General features: G+C 36.5%; 1 protein-coding gene across 1 annotated transcript in view; it reads right to left on the bottom strand.

The window, feature by feature from the left end:
• USH2A (usherin) overlaps positions 1-19328 on the bottom strand; it is an 843890-nt gene that overhangs the window by 236037 nt on the left and 588525 nt on the right. The window contains exon 45 of the mRNA XM_031015607.3: positions 8821-8984. Coding sequence (XP_030871467.3) covers positions 8821-8984 — 164 coding nt within the window. The remainder of the gene's footprint in view (positions 1-8820; positions 8985-19328) is intronic.

The following is a 19328-nucleotide window of genomic DNA, read 5'->3' on the forward strand; positions in this document are numbered from 1 at the left end:
GGGATATATTTTCTCAGATATTCTAATCCTATTATGTATGATGCATATTTTGTGGACCACATAAATTTATCTGAGCAGGTATTGCCCTACTTGTGGGAATATCAAGTTAATCTCTGATATGGTTAGGTCCCATGTCCCCACCCAAATCTCATCTTAAATTGTAATCCCCATAATACCCATGTGTCAAGGGCAGGACCTGGTGGGAGGTGATTGGATCACGGGGGTGGTTTCCCCCACGCTGTTCTCGTGATAGTGAGTGAGTTCTCGCAAGATCTGATGGTTTTACAAGTGTTTGACAGTTCCTCCTATGTGCGCATTCTCTCTCTCACCTATCTCGCATGTCGTGTCTTTACCTTCTGCCATGATCGTAAGTTTCCTGAGGCCTTTCCAGCCATGCAGAACTGTGGGTCAATTAAACCTTTTTCCTTTATAAATTACTCAGTCTTGCATATTTCCTTATAGCAATGTGAGAACAGACTATTACAATCTCAGTGAGCTGAAAAAGGTTGTAACCTTTGGATAAGAGCTTTGCTATTAAATGTTATTTTTAGTTGCAATCTCCAATCCTTGGTCAGAAATTTGATTTTAGCTGGAGCAAATTCTCAAATATAGAACAGGCTCCTCTCCTTTATAATGAATTCCTAAATAATTTTAACAGTAGTTAGATATGTATTAGTCTGCTCAGGCTGCCTTAACAAAATATTAAAGGCTGGGTGGCTTGAACAACAGAAACTTATTTCTCACAATCTGGAGGCTAGAGGTTCGTGATCAAGGCGCCAGCAAATTTAGTTTCTGCTGAGGGCTCTCCCTGGCTTTTGGAGAGCTACTTTCTAGCTGCTGAGTTTTCCCATGCTTTTCCTCTGTGATCAGAGAAAGGGAGAGAAGGGATTGGGGGAGAGACAGAGAGAAAGAGCAAGCGAGCCTGTGTGCTAACTTATGAAATCGAGGTCCCACTCTTACCATCTCATGTAACCTTAATTACGGTTGACCCTTGAACAACACAACAACACAGGTGTGAACTGCTTGGGTCCATTTATAAAGGGACTTTTTTCAACCAAACAAGAATTGAAAATATAGTATTCTCAGCTGTCATGGTGGCTCTAGCCTGTAATCCCAGCACTTTGGAAGGCCGAGGCGGGCGGATCACGAAGTCAGGAGATTGAGACCTTCCTGGCTAACACAGTGAAACCCCATCTCTACTAAAAATACAAAAAATCAGCCAGGCGTGGTGGGATGTGCCTGTAGTCCCAGCTACTTGGGAGGCTGAGGCAGGAGAATTGCTTGAACCCAGGAGGCGGAGGTTGTAGTGAGCCGAGATCACACCACTGCACTCCAGCCTGAGTGACAGAGTGAGACTCCATCTCCAAAAAAATAAAGTAGTATTCTCCCATGCAAAACTCGTGTAGAAGGCCAACTTTTCATATACATGGATTCTGCACGGCTGACTGCTGGACTTGAGTATACACAGCTTTGGTGTACTTAGGGGGCAGTCCTGGAACCAATCGCCTGCATATACCAAGGGATGACTGTATTTCTTTAGAGGCCCCATCTCCAAATACAGCTACACTGAGAATTAGGGCTTTAGTCCATAACAGATGGGCTAGTTAAAAGTTATCCTGCAACAGCAAGTAGATTGTGCTTCTTACATGGCCTTAAATTATTGCCATGGTTCCCAGCAAAGGGGGATCAAGGGTTTATATCACCACCAAACCTCATGTGACCTCCAGTGTACTAGTTTTGGAAGATGAGGCCTAGTTGGAGGTGTTTGTTTCATGGGGCCAGATTCTCATGAATGGCTTGGTGTCTTGCTCTGGCAAGGCTGGGTTAGTTTTTGAAGAAATGAATTAGTTCCCTCAAGAGTGGGTTTTTAGAAAGCCGGGCATCCCTTGGATTTTGCATCTTTGCACATGTCCACTCACCTTTTGACCTTCTCTGTTATGTTTTGATGCATCACAAAAGCCCTCACCAGAAACCAAGTAAATACTACAGCCATGCTTCTTGTACAGTCTGCAGAATCATGAGCTAAGCAAAACTCTTTTCCTTAATAACTTCCCAGCCTCGGGTATTCTGTTATAACAACGCAAACAGACCAAGACAATTATCAATGTCAATTATGTCTTCTAGATTTTTAACATCTACATTAGAGGTCAGCAACCTACGTTCCATGAGCTAAATCTGGCCTGTTGGCCTAGTGTGGCCCACCCCCTGCAAGCTAAGAATGGTTTGTACATTTATTTGATTGGGGGAAAAAACCAAAAGAAAAAAAGTATTTCATGACATGTGAGAATTATTAGGTTGGCGCAAAGTGGTTGTGGTTTTTGCCATTACTTCAATGGCGAAAACCACAATTACTTTTGTGCCAACCTAATATATGAAAATCAAATCTCAATGTCCAAAATAAAGTTTTATTGGAACATGGCCATGCTTATTTAAAAATCAGAATCACCTTATTGCTGTTTATGTGCTCCAGTGGCAAATTTGAGTTAAGACAGAGACTGTATGGGCTTCGAAGTCTAACATTATACATCTTTGACACTTTACAAAAAAAGTTTGTTGTACTGATTCAGATCAATTATAGTAAATCATTTCATTTATTAGATCTCTTAATTTATTTGTCTAGGACTAAATTCTTCAGACATCTCACATTAGCAGGCTCATTTTGGAAGGTAATGTTGCTCAAATGTAAAAACCTGGAGGGACCTTATTAAGCTGATTTTATGATGGAAGTCTTGATCTTGCTCGCAGAATCTCCAAATTAGAGTCCAATTTTCCAAGTTCTATGGTGCAGGGCTCTGCGTCACCAACTAAGTAGCTCTTGGGAAATTTGAGCTTATCAAAACTGCTCTTGAGAAAATTCTTTACTCTGCCTGAGGGTACTACTGCTGACATGAAGTGGAAAGATTAACTTCTTGGGCAATAATCCTTCAAGTCAGCCTCCTTAGTTTTCTGAGCAGCATATCTCCTGTCTTGTCTCCAGTTTACCCATCTGTCAAAACCAAAAACCTGCACTTTGGAAACTCCAGAGCTACTTTAGTCTCTCATAGTGTTCCAGCTTCTATCAGGGGCCTGCCAGAGAAAACTGTATTTAAAGGAGATAGTATAATAGATATATTAATTATTCATCATTTTATATTTAGTTAAAAAACAGGATAGCTAATTTCTACTTTTAAGGTAAATTGATATGGGCAAACAGGGAATGAGTTAGTTAGCGAAGCTGGTGAAACCTAAAATCTCCAAAATACAATAGCTTAAATAAAATCCATGTTAATTTGTATCTCATGTAATAGCTTCAAAGTGATCAAAACAGACTGTGCTCCATGTGGTCACTTAAGAACCCAGGAACTTTCTCTTATGGGGATTTTGGATCTCTTTGGGTGTTGTACACGACTGCATAGTTGAACCTGAGAACATGATCATGTCCTCATTCCAGTCCAGGGGAAGGGCTAAAAGAGAACAAGTAGGCACACACCCAGTGTTTTCTGGTTAATACCCAAAAAGATGCAGATCGTCTTTCACTTTCTATTGACACAAACACATACTACTGGTATTTCACCTGGCCATGACTAATTGCAAGGGAGGTTAGTAAATGCAGTTTCTAGATAAGGGACAAGGCTATCACTAAAAGAAAAAGGGAAGAATGGATGCCATGCAATAGTTAGTAGTTTTCGCTTTTTTTTTTTTTTTTTTTTTTTTTTGAGACAGAGTCTCACTCTGTCACCAGGCTGGAGTGCAGTGGCACGATCTCGGCTCACTGCAACCTCCGTCTCCCGGGTACAAGCGAGTCTCCTGCCTCAGTCTCCCGATTAGCTGGGACTACAGGCACGCACCACCACACCCGGCTAATTTTTGTATTTTTAGTAGAGATGGAGTTTCACCATGTTGGCCAGGATGGTCTCGATCTCCTGACCTCATTATCTGCCCACCTCGGCCTCCCAAAGTGCTGGGATTACAGGCATGAGCCATGGAACCCAGCCTAAGTTTTCAACATTTTAACTAGATTTTTAGATTTCTATCTTTTAGCCAAGTCAGGTAATTATAAAATAATATATATTCTTTATGCATCTTCAACTCACTGTAGAAATGCTTTTATCTCCTTTGTAGGGACATGGATGAAGGTGGAAACCATCATTCTCAGCAAACTATAGCAAGGACAAAAAACCAAACACCGCATGTTCTCACTCATAGTTGGGAATTGAACAATGAGAACACTAGGACACAGGAAGGGGAACATCACACACCGGGGCCTGTCGTGGGGTGGGGGGAGGGGAGAGGGATAACATTAGGCAATATACCTAATGTAAATGACGAGTTAATGGGTGCAGCACACCAACATGGCACATGTTTACATATGTAACAAACCTGCACGTTGTGCAGATGTACCCTAGAACTTAAAGTATAATAATAATAAAAAAAAATGCTTTTATCTGAATAGTCTTGCAAAATCAACTTCCAAGCTTTTACTAGACATGGCTTCCCCTTTTATATATTATATAAAATGTTATTGAAAGGACCATGCACATTTTAGAAATAGAATAATACTTTGTATTACAAATACTAGGTGATTACTAATTGTTAAACATATATTATTTCATTTAGTCCTTAACAGATTTCAGGGCAGTTATTATCTTCATATTTCAGATTAGAAAACTGGAACTCAGGTTAAATTCTAGGTCGTAGTGCCAAAACATATTGGAACTGGGATTCAAATTTAAGTATCCCTGATCCCAAAGTCTATTTTAAGACTATTTATTCATATGGCTGCATACAATGTTGGCTGTTGTCATTTTTGTAATTAGAAGAATTTGAAACCTTGAGTATAGATGGAATCACCAACAAGAGAACAGGAGTATGATAGGAAGACCCAGGAAAGAACTTTGAGAAACATCTTTATTTAGGGATGAGAAGAAGTAGTTGGTGAGAAGAGGGGAGTAATGATTATTGGGGAAGAATTATAGTCAGTAAGGGATCATTCACAGTGCTGGATACAAGAGGAACACAGTAGGATGGCATTGAGAAGAGAGTTTTGAAATGGGTCATTAGGTGATAACTAATGACTTTAAGAAAACCATGTAGAGTACAAGAGAAGAGAGACAGATTACAACAGGTGCACAAGTGACTGAGAAGGAAGACAATGGAAAAGTCAGACGTGGTCTCTTCTATTTGATAACTAAAGTGATGGAAAAGAGAACAGAGGAACAAGGTGAGGCAACAATGGTAGGTGCTTTTTAGAAGAGATGAGATTTGGAATTATTTACAGATATTGCCACCTTAATCAGATAAATTCAGGCAAAGTCAGATATTCTTCTAGCTATCAAACCTGGTAGTTTCTAATTAAGAGATCAGGATGAGACAAATGCTTTTCCTGTGGTTTTAAACTTGCCCTCTTAATGATGATACCCTCATACTTTATGAATTTTCCAGAGAGTTCACTGAGTGCTCAGGACAGAGAAAGTGATAAATGTATCTGTAAGGAAGGAAGGAAAATAGGAAGAAAGAGAGAGAGAGAGAGAGAGGGTAGAAGAAGAGAAATAGACAAATGGCCGGACACGGTCCCTTATGGCTGTAATTCCAGCACTTTAGGAGGCCAAGGAGAGAGGATCACTTGAGCCCATTAATTCGAGACTAGCCTAAGCAACATAGGGAGAACCCGTCTCTACAAAAACATTTTAAAAAAGGAAATAGAGAAAGAAAGAAGATGGAAAAAAAGAGGAAGGAGAGAGCAAGACCAGGAGGATTATATGATACAAGATATGAACATCTGAAGGTTGGGGTGAGCTCTTGACAGACAGTAAAGTAGACAATATTTTGATGATTTTTCATTTCCTCTTTTACAAAGCATTGCCCTCTCACTCCCTCCAGTGTTTTACTGCTCTTTTCTGGCCACCACTGACTTCCTTAGTGAATCAGCTTCAAAGGAGGCACTATCTCTCCACTGTACTCCCTTTGGTAGGCATTTTCTTATTTTGCCTTCTATTTTAGACTGAGCAGTCAAAATGAGAAGGATCCTTTTAAATCCTTCTTGTTAAAGTGCTAATGACTGTTAAGGCTAAATGCATGAGAAATAGAAAATTTGATGCCTGAGTCCTAAGTTTGAGTTTGAGAACTGGTACTTTCTATAATTTTTGGTAAGTTACTATGGGCTGGTTTCTATCTCATTGTGCTTCTCTGAGAACTGTATAAATAATTTGAGGTATTTTTCAAATACAAAAACTGTGATTTTTCAAAATTACAATATAATTTATCTTTGGTGTATTTTGTTTAGGGCAAAATATTTTGTATTATCATATAAAGCAGGGATAAACATCACCTGTCTATTGGGACCAGGAAAATGGGGACTGGGTCAGATTTTTAGGGCATGATCTGTCTAAAGGGGAAGCCAGTTCTAGCTGATAGTTTCCTTCCAGAAATGTGGGTATTGTTTCACCCCATCATTTGACTTGTCAAGTGAATCCTCAAATCATCTTTGTGTATAATTCTTAAATGTTTGCAAATATTATCTTTTCAAATACTGTAGGCAAAACAGTGTCTGGAAGCTGGAGGAGGAAGGAAATATGGCCACTGTATTGCCAATTTGCAACATCTGCCTTCCAAAAATGAACTGAAGTAACACAGGGATGCTTTTATCTCACATATCATGTATGTGATACTAATGTTTAAAACTGGCCCTTCAAAAGTTTTTAATAACTTATACATATCAATCTGTGATTGATAAAAATTTACCAGAAACATTTTGCTACCAAAATGATGTGTACATGGGGAGGGTCATAATAGACAAAGACCATGCTTTAAAATATATATATATACATTGGAAGGTGATTTTTAATAAGCAAATATTTATAAATTTAAAACATGATTTTCCACTGCAAAGTATTTTCAATCTATAGTTTGTTGCCTTTGAGCATATTAGACTGTATGCCATGTTTTTCCTATCCAATCAAGACAACAATTTAAAATTAAAATTGCAAAAAATAGGCCACCTTTCACAGAGGATCGACTAGTTAATTTACTTAAGATAGCAAGTTGCACAAAAGAAGAAAATGATAATGCAACAAGCTTTCGCAAGACTGACCCTCTTCTGAGAGTTAACCTTTGTGCTCACAAATAGTTATCTGAAAAATTTCCAAGGTATGAATGGAAATAACAGCAGATTGCATTACCTACATCCCGAAGGTCAGAGGTTCAGATTACCAAGGTAATGAAACTTCAGTGAGCTGCTTCAGATCTATTAGGTTTGTCAGTTTTTATAAGCACAGTTACTTCAGGAATGCAATTATAACATAAAGGACCTATATTGGTGGAAATTCACCAGCCGGATCTTAACAGAAGTATTCAAATGTCAGATGAGGGGGGGAGAGCCTACCTTTATGAGTAGGCTTTTAAGATGAATCAGTTAGTGAGGTGGAGTAGAGAGCAAGAGGGAGATGAATGGAAATATGCCTTAAAACACATCCCCAGATAAAAACTTTGTATTTTTCCCAGAGGTGTTTCAGAGGGTAGCCATAAGCATCAATTAACTTATATTATTCCATTAAAATGGTTTAAGAGATCCCAATACAAGTGTCACAGATCATTAGAAACCTGCAGCCTTATAAAAACCAGAGAAAGACAGTTTTCTTTTGTAAAGATGGATTATTTTGTGGAAACACAGATAAACCTAACCCACTGATTTAATTTATAATTGATATCCTCAATTCTGGCTTTAATTCACAATTGATATCACTCGGGTGTCCTAAATGGAGCATCTCTCTTCTTAAGCTGTAACCAAACTCAAGGCTGATCCAGTGTAACCAAAATCACATGGTTACATTGCCCAACCAGTAGTGACTTTTCATCTTTTTATATCATCAATAGATGATTACCCCAGTGAGCAGAGTGCTCTTTCATAAATAAAATGTTTTAAGTGGGTCTTTCCTGATCAGGTATTTCTCAATATTTGGTATTATTCTGACAAGTTTTGATGAAACTATTTGCCAGATCTCAAGTTATACCTATAAGACTGATTTTAATACATATTCTCATGGTAGATTCAGGGTTTTTTTCCTGATAGTCGTCAGGGATTGACACAAATCAACAGATCACAACAAATTAACATGTTAATACTACCCTACAGACCAAGTAACTGTGAAATTTCAGTTACTGTGGTTTCTAACGTTGCAGGAACAGATTAGATTAGTCTGTGAACTCTTCCAAATGCCTATTACAAAAGTGTTCCCAGCAGGTCCAGGGTCGACCCTGCATTATTTAAGTGGATCCAGTGGTGATGTCTAGGCTTCCTTTTACTGGATCAAGCTGGAATTCTGTCCATAGCCAGTCTGAAGATGATCCACTGGGAAGAATCTGTTCCATTATTGCAATCCAATTAAACGGTTCTTGCTAATGAGCGACGAGTTACAAGATATTAGGGCAGAGCTCTCTGAAGGAAGGTGAACAATAGTACACTGTATCTAATTAATACATGGACGTGTCTATCACAACTGCCTGGTATGATAGAAATTACATTGTTCATGCAAAGGAAATGACAGAGGGAGAGCAGGAGGCCCAAGAAGAATGTCAAAGTAGGAGAGAGTTTGCATCTCAAGAATGGCACAGGGGCCCCAGGGTTTTAGTTTTAATGTGTCCATTTCTAATTTATTTGGGTACTCATAAAAATGGCCCTTCTAAAGTTTTCAATGACAGCCCTGTCAATCTGCAACTGGTAAAAATTTACCAGTAACACTTCACTATCAAAATGATGTGTACATGGGGGAGGTTCATAGGAAAGAAAGAATATGCTTTTAAAAATACACAAAGTGTTAACACAGGTATGAGAAGCTTACTTACTTGGTTTAGCCCACCTCACGTCGATGGCTGTGTGGTTAAGGACACTCGCAGTGAGATTGGCTCCTCTCTCTGGAAGACCAGCTAACGTTGTCACAGTCACTTCTCGGCTCAGTGTAAAACCCACACTGTTGTGTACGAAGAGCATATATTCATAGGTTGTAAACCTAAAATGTTGTTTTGTTAAAAAAAGTATATGAATTTCTACTTTACAGAAAAGCTAACAATTAATTTCTTTTTTTCTTCACAAAATACAGGATTTCCTTCCACCCCTCTACAAAATACTGTTTTCTTTTCCTCCCTAGAAAATACATTATTTTATTTTCCCTCCTTACACAACACATATCATTAATTTTGTGACTTGCCAGCATAAACCAAAGCATCAGGGAAATATTTTATTAGGAATGCTGAACAAATATTGCTATTGAAAACAAATGTGGTTTATCATTTTCTTATTGTTTTCAGAAGTGGTGAGGATTACGGCTCAATTCAAGATGCAATTACAAATCAGGCAACCTGCCAGCTTTCTATCTGAATTTGATCCAGAGAGTTTTATGCTCTTCTTTTTGGAAACTCATCCATTTTCAAATATCAGAATCCCTCATCAGCATTTTCTTCCGATACCTATGCTTCTTTCCCATAATCTCACTGCAGACAGATAAACCCCTAAATTAAATTGTAACTGTGACCAAAGTGTACAACATTCTCCTGCTGAGAGTTTTGCTGCAGTGAGCTGTATTTTGCCATAGTGTGAACATATTTACTTGAGTCAATACAGTGGAAACTGAATATTACTTTGCAGAAGGGAAAAACTGACATGATGATGTGATATGAGGAGGACTTTCCAAGTCATTTATTAAATTGACGATAGAGTAAAGCCACCATTTTTTTTAACCAGTTTTGGGCAGAAGACCATCAGGCTTCCTTTGTTTGGTTCAGAACAACATGTGTAAGGAAATGCTATAAACAGACACAGTCAGTCTATGAGTGGACAAAGCTTAGACTGAGATACTTGCTTAAACATGTAGTGCAACACATGACCATCCCAGAGGCATCCAGGACACAGGGCAAACACCGGCCTCAGATCATTACCTAATTTGGGTTTATTAGATGATCAAGGATACGTCATCTCCAGTGTAAGGCCCACAGTATTTGTCTCAATATGTCACAATCTCTGATTTGACGATGCAAAGGTGGTGGGGCATGGGTGGGTAGGTGCCATTTGCAGGATTATGTTAAATAATTTGACCAAAATTATATCAGGACCCTCAGAGCATTTTACTGCCACCTAGGTAGGAGAAATCTGCTTGACTCATCCTGTTTCTTACTCATAGCCCGAAGATATGTTTGCAGGTTTCTGCCTGAGCCACATTGAAGGGTGTTGCTCTATTGTAATTACAGGTAAAACTTAGTGACTTTTTGAGGCTGTTTATCTATTTCTCCTAAATATGTGCTTGTATCAGATCTTCTACACCTCCCTGCTTTACCATCTCTTCTCAGGTGTTTATTGCCTCTTTTATTTCTGCTTTGTCTGCTGTAGTGGGTTGAACTGTATCTTTCAAAAAGATATTTTCAAGCCCAAGCCCCTGGTCCCTGTGAACACGACCTTATTGGAAGATAGGGTTTTTGCAGATGTAATCAAGTTAAGATGAGGTCATACTGGATTAGGCAGCACCATAAATTCAATGCTGATGTCTTTGGAAGAAAAAAGAGAGAGAAATTTTATAGACACATGGATACACACAGGGAGGTGATGGCCATGTAAAAACAGAAACAGAAATTGGAGTTATGCTGTCACAAGCCAAGGATTTCCTAGGGCTACCAGAAGTTGGAAGAGGCAAGAAAGGGTTCTTCTATAGAGCTTTGGAAGGGAGTCTGGTCCAGAATACAAACTGGTTTGCAACTTCTTATATCCAGACCTGTGAGAGAATAAATTTCTGTTGTTTTAAGCCACCCAGTATGTGACATTTTGTTACTGCAGCCCTGGAAAATGAATACATATGCTTTTTAGCAAGTGCTGAATAGTCCACATGATCCAGACAACTAAAAAATAATAATAGTTACTTAATAGCTGTCAGGCATTTTCTACAGATGTTAACCCATTCATTCCTCACAAAACTCTATAAGGTGCTATTATAATACCTATTTTGAAAATAAGAAAAACAAGGCTCAAAGAGATAAATAACTTGTCCAAGTCATTGAGATAATAAGTAGGAGGACTGAGATTCAAATATAGGCAGTCTGATTTCAGAGCCTGCTCTTTTAACCATGATGCTATACTGCCAACATAATAGTGATGATAATAATAATAGTAATAATAACAATCATAATGATAATCTGTTCTGTCCATACTTGGATGATGTCATATCACTAGGGCTTGAACTTTGCATTATTTTTCTAGCAGAGGGAATAGATTTTTGCTTACACATTCAAACAGTCTGGCCAAATTTCCTTTGCAACCAATAGTATGAATATGAAGGATGGTGAGTCGGGGTTAAGAGGGTAGCAAGCCTATGACAATGGAATGAAATGAAGCTAATGGCTCACAAGGGAATTGAACCAGCGACCTTGGCTTCATTAGCTCTCTCCCTGGGTAAAATACTTATAATTATATTTTACTTCATAAAATGACTTAAAAGAAATGTAGCTAGAGTCTGGATACCTAGCCTCCTCTCCTATAATATGTAAATTTTTCTTTCACATGTCTATGCTATTATACAATTAATAATCTTTATGGATTTAAAGTGATACCATGTTTGTGGTTCTTTCCTACATGTGGAATTAACAATATCAGGTGGCGCTAAAATGGTTGATTGTAAATAAATTCTATAGGGCTTTAGTTTTTATAATACTTTAAGAGATTTCACAATAATTTAGTTATGGCGAAATACACAATTTACGTCTACAAAACTCAGGCCACATAGATACACACAATTGCGATGCCTGTTTTCAAGGTGGTTCTAAAATTTTAGAGTAAGAGATGGCTTTAGAGTTTATCTGCTACAAATAATAAAGTGTCTGCTACATCATACAGATTAAACAAAAAACCCTGAGACCCTGAGAAACAAGTGGATTTGTGTAAGTTTGCACAACTAGTTAATAGGGGTAGCTGGACATAGGGTTTATTCATTTCCAATATTACACTATTTCCATTTTTTAAAAATTTAATTGAGAAATCAGTAGATATTTCATTTGAGGCTGTACATTTGTCTTTTGTACTTTAACTTTCATTGTTAAGTTAAATTTTTAAGGAAACAAGTTTTTTTTTTTTTGAGACGGAGTCTCGCTCTGTGCCCAGGCTGGAGTGCAGTGGCGCGATCTCAGCTCACTGCAAACTCCGCCTCCCGGGTTCACGCCATTCTCCTGCCTCAGCCTTGAGAGTAACTGGGACTACAGGTGTCAGCCACCACTCCCAGCTTTTTTTTTTTTTTTTTTTTTTTTAGTAGAGACGGGGTTTCATCGTGTTAGCCAGGATGGTCTCCATCTCCTGACCTTGTGAGCCGCCCGCCTCGGCCTCCCAAACTGCTGGGATTCTGTACAGGCGTGAGCCACCGCGCCCGGCCGAGGAAACAAGATCCTGAATCCTCTTAAATACTAAAATATACTGTTTTCATTTCATCTGAATTCCAATCTGTATTTAGTAAGAATACATACCTATGGCTTGTCTACATATATACATTGATTCACATTTCACCACTTCATATAAAAAAAAGAATGTATTAGTTGGCTTGAAGTGGTTTTCCATTCACTCTATGTATATTGTTTTTCAAATGGACTTACGTGTTGATTGTTGATATTAAATGGGACATTCCATTTAATAAATGATAAAAGAATACATTTTAAAACAAAAATGCTAGATCAATTAACATCATGTACTTATGACAAAACTTATGTGTATCAATCAATTTCTTCTCTAAATACAAAGTGTGTTCTCTAGGCATGTCTTGAAAAATGTCCATTTTAAACTCTGTAGGAAAAAACTTTTGCAATATAAGTATTCAAAGTAAGTGAATACTTATATTGAGTCTATGATGTAGCCAGTAAAACCAATTGTTTCTGGGTCCATTTAGGAATACTTGGACTATTACAATAGTTTTCCCCCCATTTGCTTGAGACCATCCTCCGGTCTCTACCTCCTCCACTCCCCAAACAGCAAATTGTAAACTTTATTACGGTATAGACATGACTATGGTAATTTTCCTCATAAAAAATAATATGTGTTAAAATCTTACTTGTGGAACAATATTCATTTCAAGGTTCAGGTGTTATTACTCCAATGAATTAGAAAACTAGATTATGTTTAAATGATGCAGTTTTAATTTGTTTATTTACTGAATAGTAATTTTATAAATGAATGAATAGATGTTTCATAGTTATTTAAGCACCCAGTCTCAAAAATTTCAGGTCACTTATATAATTTTTTAGGTTAGTGAGATAAAAATCTACCTGTCCAATAGAAAAAATATCTCTGCTGAAACTTAGCAAAGTGCTTTTAAAAATATATTGAAAACAAATTATATTGCTTTTTCATATTTGATACATCACTTCATTCATTCATTTGTTCATTCATTTAATATTTATTGGATATTACCAATATGCCAGGTGTTAAAAATAATAAAATCGTTATCTGTCCACCTGGAGCCATAGTGTATATAAAATTTTACAGAAATATGTTTTTAAATGAGAACATCTAATTTATTCATTTATTCCTTATTCTTTGAACACGCATCAGATGAAGCATCTAATTTAACCATATCCAGCTGGGAAGTCTTCATGGAGGAGGTAACATTTGGGGCAGATTTTGATAAGAAGTGGTATTTTATCCAGTGAAGACATTTGTCCAGGGCAAAATATGTGAAGGCTTGTATCTTGGAAGGGACTGATATATTGGGGGAAACCAAAATTCTTCAGGGCAGCTGCAGAATGCCTGGGGTTATTTTCGTCAGAATTAAAAATGTGTCAACTTTATTGATGTCCTAACAGAATTCATGTGTTAATATTGTCACCAAAATAAATCATGCTTCTGAAAATGCAGGTTATTTAGTTGCTTCTTTCACTAACTCTTCCTCATCTCTGCCACAACCCAAAGTATTTTTGAGTACACCATCACACAAGTATGGATTTGAGAAATCTCATAAATCATACTTTTCCTTACATCTTCAAATCTTTTGTGGGAATAGCAAACAAAGAAAAATGAAATGCAATATTGTTTCCATTGCTTAAGTCTATGGCTATTAAAATTTTCAGTTGATGGTAGACACTTTAAAAAATCTATTTGTTGATTTTAAAAATAGTATTGAAGATTTTTGCTTCAAAAATTGAAGAGTAATGTTTATCACACTTGAATATTTTTAATATGAGACATTTTAGATTGTGAGTGAAACTTGAAGCTGTTATGTTTCTGTTGCTATCTATACCTACACTACCAGAATTGTCAGACCTAAGATAATTTTGCAGTAATTTCCATCTTTGTTCTACTTTGTCATCAACATGAGAAAGAAATACAGCCAATGAAAGTAGTTTTTCTGTTTTTTTATTCTAAGAAAACACTAGCGGAAAAAAACCTCCTATGACAAAACACATTCTTCCGGATTTAGAAGTTCATTTTTCATGAGTGATATAGTTTGGATATTTGTCCCCTCCAAATCTTATGTTGAAATGTGATCACCAATGTTGAATGTAGGCCCTAATGGGATGTGCTTGGATCATGGGGGTGAATCCCTTATGAATGGCTTGCTGTCATCCCTGTGGTAGTGAGTGAGCCCTCACACTATTAGCTCAGGGGAGAGCTGGTTGTTTAAGAGCATGGCATTCCTCCCAGCGCCCTCTTGCTCCCTCTCTTGCCATGTGACATACCTGCTCCCTTTTCACCTTCCACCACGGGTAAAAGCTCCCTGAAGCCTTCACCAGAGGAAGACGCTGGCACCAGGCTTCTTGTACAGCCTGCAGAACCATGAGCCAAGTAAACTTTTCTTGATAAATTATCCAGTCTCAGGTGTTTATTTAGAGCATTGCAAAATGGGCTAATACAAGGAGGTAACACATAATATGATGACACAGAAAAGGACATCGTGTGGGGCACGTAAGGCATTGAAAAAAAAATCCAATGGGAAAAACACTGTGACCAATTTAATTTGAATGTGAAAGACATGTTTACTCCTTTTGAATTAAGTGCGTGGCTATGAGATGGCATACTAGTGTTGACAGAAGTTGGCTTTCATTCTTAGACTCAATTTTTATTCACATTCCCATATTAAGGAATAAATTAACAGGATCTATCTCATCTTAGTAGTCATGGGAGAAGCTTTCCTTCCACTTGCCCTTTCTATGTACAAAGTTAACTTCTTCACTTAATAGCTACAATCTGACATTATTTATATTATAGAAACAAGTGTCATGGAACTGACCCAGTCTTTCATACTAGCAAAGATGAAGATGTCATCTATACATATTTAATCTCATTACAAACAAGAGGAACAAAAGTTATGTTCTTTTGAATATTATCCCCCACAGAAATGGCATCCTCTTTTAGGACTTGAAACATCTTTATTTTAATAGGTTTAAAAATATATATGAAAATATATGTCAATAAGATTTAAACTTAGAATTTATGATATATTTAGCTTAAGCATTTACATCTTAAGTCTTACCCTTCTTTGAAAAATAAGACGAAAATGTGTTAATTCTGAATGTTTTAATTTAAATGTAATACAATTAGTGGATTCTCGAGGAATCACATAGAGGTCTCCATCCAAATTGTCATTGCAAAAAAAAAATACTCTGAGAAATGTATAAATAATTAAAAGGAATAGCAATTAGAACATACATTCCTTCATAAACTTAATGAAAGCTAATTTATAAATCTAAATTATAATCTGCAAGTCAATATTTTCTCTATAATAGTGAAATAACCCTATTGTTTATTATAACTTGTTCTTCTTTAAATCCACAACGAAAAGGAGAACATGCTCGTTGTATTCTTAGCAGTTTTATCTGATCACTTAGGAACCAAGGCAGTGTTGTTAGGTGCTGAAAATTGTAAGGGTAGATTGATGCTTAAAATGAAGGAGGTCGCCGCCCTCTTGTTAAACCCTGCCTGACTCACATCGGCAGCTTCAGATGATAACAGCACGTTCACCAGATTTTCTAAGTGATGAAAATGTCAGGAAACCCAAAGTTATAGTTCCCCCAACAACCATAACTTGGTCACTTTGCAAGGAATTATTAACGAAGAAAAGTTAGAAACCAACAAGCAGTATAAACCTGTAGTTATACGGAATTCGTGTCTACACAGGCAGAGCAAAATTCAATAATGAGGCAACTAGCTGTGCAATTTAGACAAAAATTACTCCTCACCTAAGATAATCATAAGAGCAAAAAGTATTTTTGTTAGAATTAAATTATCTGGATAATTGGCTTGAGACTGTTTTGTACATGTAGATATAAAAGAAAAAATAACTACTAGAATGATCTGAATTTCCAAATATAATGATGTTTTAAATTAAATTGGTGCTTTTCTATACATTATAAACACATACTTAGCCAAAATAGACCACTTGAACTAGGAAATTGGCTTCAACTTATATTTACTGTCACAAATATATTCATAAAGAGATGTCTAGTGAATCTTAATTTTACTTTTTATATCAGGAGAGGTGCCATTTAAAAGCTGATTCTAAATGTAACTATGGTGATATTCAAGTCAAGATGGTAAGAAACACTTCAGTGCTCCTTTTATTTATGCAGACGTTAACTTAAGAAGGAAATTGGGATGGTGGAATCTGGGGAGAATAGGAAATTACATAATCCTCCCAAGGATATTAGAATTCAATTAAAAACCCAAGAAAACATACCTGGCCAAACAAATAAATCAGCAAAACAAATATAGGCACAGGAAGGGCCATGAAGGAACTGTAACACAGGTGTGAACCAACACATGATGAACACTCAGCTTCATCCCCCTCTGCAATTTGAGAGACCACTAGCTGACCAGCAGGAACAAGGAGCCCCGGGTGTTGCCAAGGTGGCCAGTGGCACCATCTGACCAAACAAAATCACTTCCTTTAAAGAGAAAAATATCATGCCCACCAGGGGACCAAGTTTTGGTTTTCTCTCATATTTGCAAGACACTCCCCCTTGGGCTAAAGGGACTCCTAGCTTTTTATGGACTTAAAAAGGGTAGAGGGCTAGAAAAAGAGATTCTTATAAAGACTCATGCCATTTACACTGAATGTTAAGAAGAAATGCTTTTTTTTCTACAAGCTTTATGTAAGTTGTAGCTGTTATTTTAATAAATAAAAAAAATCTGTGCAAGTACTACCGGAAAAAAATGACATTTGGCATTATGAAACTAGTCAAAATATCCCTTCAACACAATTTTGTTATCTGCACACTTCCCTTCCGGAAGCAGCTGTCATGGGTGTGTTTATGTCAATTCATGTTTCAATTTAAGTTGTGGAAATTCACTTTATTTTTTCCTGAAATCTTAGATTTGAACTTCTCATTAGGAATCCTTAGAGGAATCACTAAAAATTCATAACTAACTTCATGGCCTTGGTCCTAATTATTTAATAAGTTTCATTTCTTGTATAAAGAAACAAAATTAACTTTTGGAGACTTATTCTTTGTTTTTGCTGAGTAGCTCATGGCTAAAACTCAGATTCAGTAATGTTAAAGAGTCAAGTTCTATTTATTTTTTGAAATAGTTATATTGAAGCACTTAAGAGTTCATAGGTCACAAGAAGCTACTATTTGAAAAGACTTCTTTAGGCAGAATTGGTGACTTTGTAGATAACTCTGAGGACAGCAATTTATATATATATTAATTATATATATAATTATATATAATTATATATTATTAATTGTATATAAGAATATAGATTATATTATATATATTATATATAATAATATAATATAATAATATATAATATATATTATATATTATATATAATAATATAATATAATAATATATAATATATATTATATATTATATATTATTATATACAATTAATAATATATATAATTAATTTTTTATATATTTATTTTCTATAATTAATTATATATTAATATATTAATATATAATATATATTGATTATTATATATAATTAATACTATATATAATATATATAAATATATATTATATATAATTAATACTATATAATATATAAATATATATTATATATATAATTAATACTATATATAATATATATAAATATATATTATATCACACTCTCTATGGAGGGGGCGGGGGGAAGGGTTCCTCCACTAGATTATGAGTTCTTTGAGATCAAGGGCTAAGATGTATTTATCTTTTGTTCGTTATCACAGTGCCTCAGCACACAGTAAGCACAAATGAGCAAAATAAATGAATTTATTCTACTGAAGTGATAATCATATAGGGATGCCAAATTAAGTAAATAATGAATCAAAAGTAGTTGAGAATAGTATAATGAGCATTATAATTTAGGATAAGCAACATGGATCTGCTAGTAACTGACCAATCTTCACCTATAAAAGTGGCAGTTTCATATAGTTCATTCTGTTGCTTGATCAGATTTATGAGATGCCTCTCTCTGAGAATCTTACAAGAACTAGGATGTTTTCCCACCACAACTTTTTAAGAGGACAGGAGAATTTTCCTTAGTTTTGCCATTCCCCAGAGAGAAGAACACTACAGCTAATATTCCTAAGGTGCCGAGAAGTGAATTAATTCTTGATTGAGCTAACCTATTTTTAAGTATTCAGGTGTAGGGCACTATGTGCTGCTATGTGCCAGACACCATGCTAGGAACTGAAGACACAGTCACGAAGACCGCACCCCTGCCTTATGGTAGATCTGATAATATAACGTGGTGTTTAGACAAGCAGTCAGGCCAGTACACTACAATGACAATAGTGATATGTTAGGGGATGTCCTATGGAAATGTTACAGAGGAGCTGAATCAGACCAGCAAGAGTGTTGGCAGGAAAGGCCTCCTAGAGGAAGAAACCTCCAGGCTAAGACGTGGCAGATGATCTAGTCAGGCAACAGGAAAAGGCAACTATGGGGAAAAGCTGAAGGAGCAAGTGTTGTATGTTGGAGGTACTGAATACAATACAAATGTGGCTGGAATGCAGAAGCCTTGGTAAGAAAGGGATGGGAGACAAGGCTAGAATGGTAAACAGGGTTCAGACTACAGCTACCCAGTGGTGGGTCTAGAAGAATAATGACCCACATAGAAAAGTTACTGAAACATATGATCGAGGAGTTTTCATAAAATAACGTTCATGTTTTCTGAAATTTAATCACATTGCTTGAACTCATGAAGATTTAGAAGTCATTTAATTCTACAAAATCACCTCATTTTATGGACAACAAAAACGAAGCCCAGAGAAGTTAAGTGATTTTTAAGTAGTGAAGCTCTGTGGCCTAAAGTCACAAAGCTAGTTTTCTAGCACAGGATAAAGCAGAACCAGATCTCCTAACTCTCCCATGTAGCACCTTTTTCTAACGTCACCTATTAGCCTTTACT

This window comes from Gorilla gorilla, chromosome 1 (genome assembly GCF_029281585.2).
Source record: "Gorilla gorilla gorilla isolate KB3781 chromosome 1, NHGRI_mGorGor1-v2.1_pri, whole genome shotgun sequence".
NCBI lineage: Eukaryota > Metazoa > Chordata > Mammalia > Primates > Hominidae > Gorilla > Gorilla gorilla.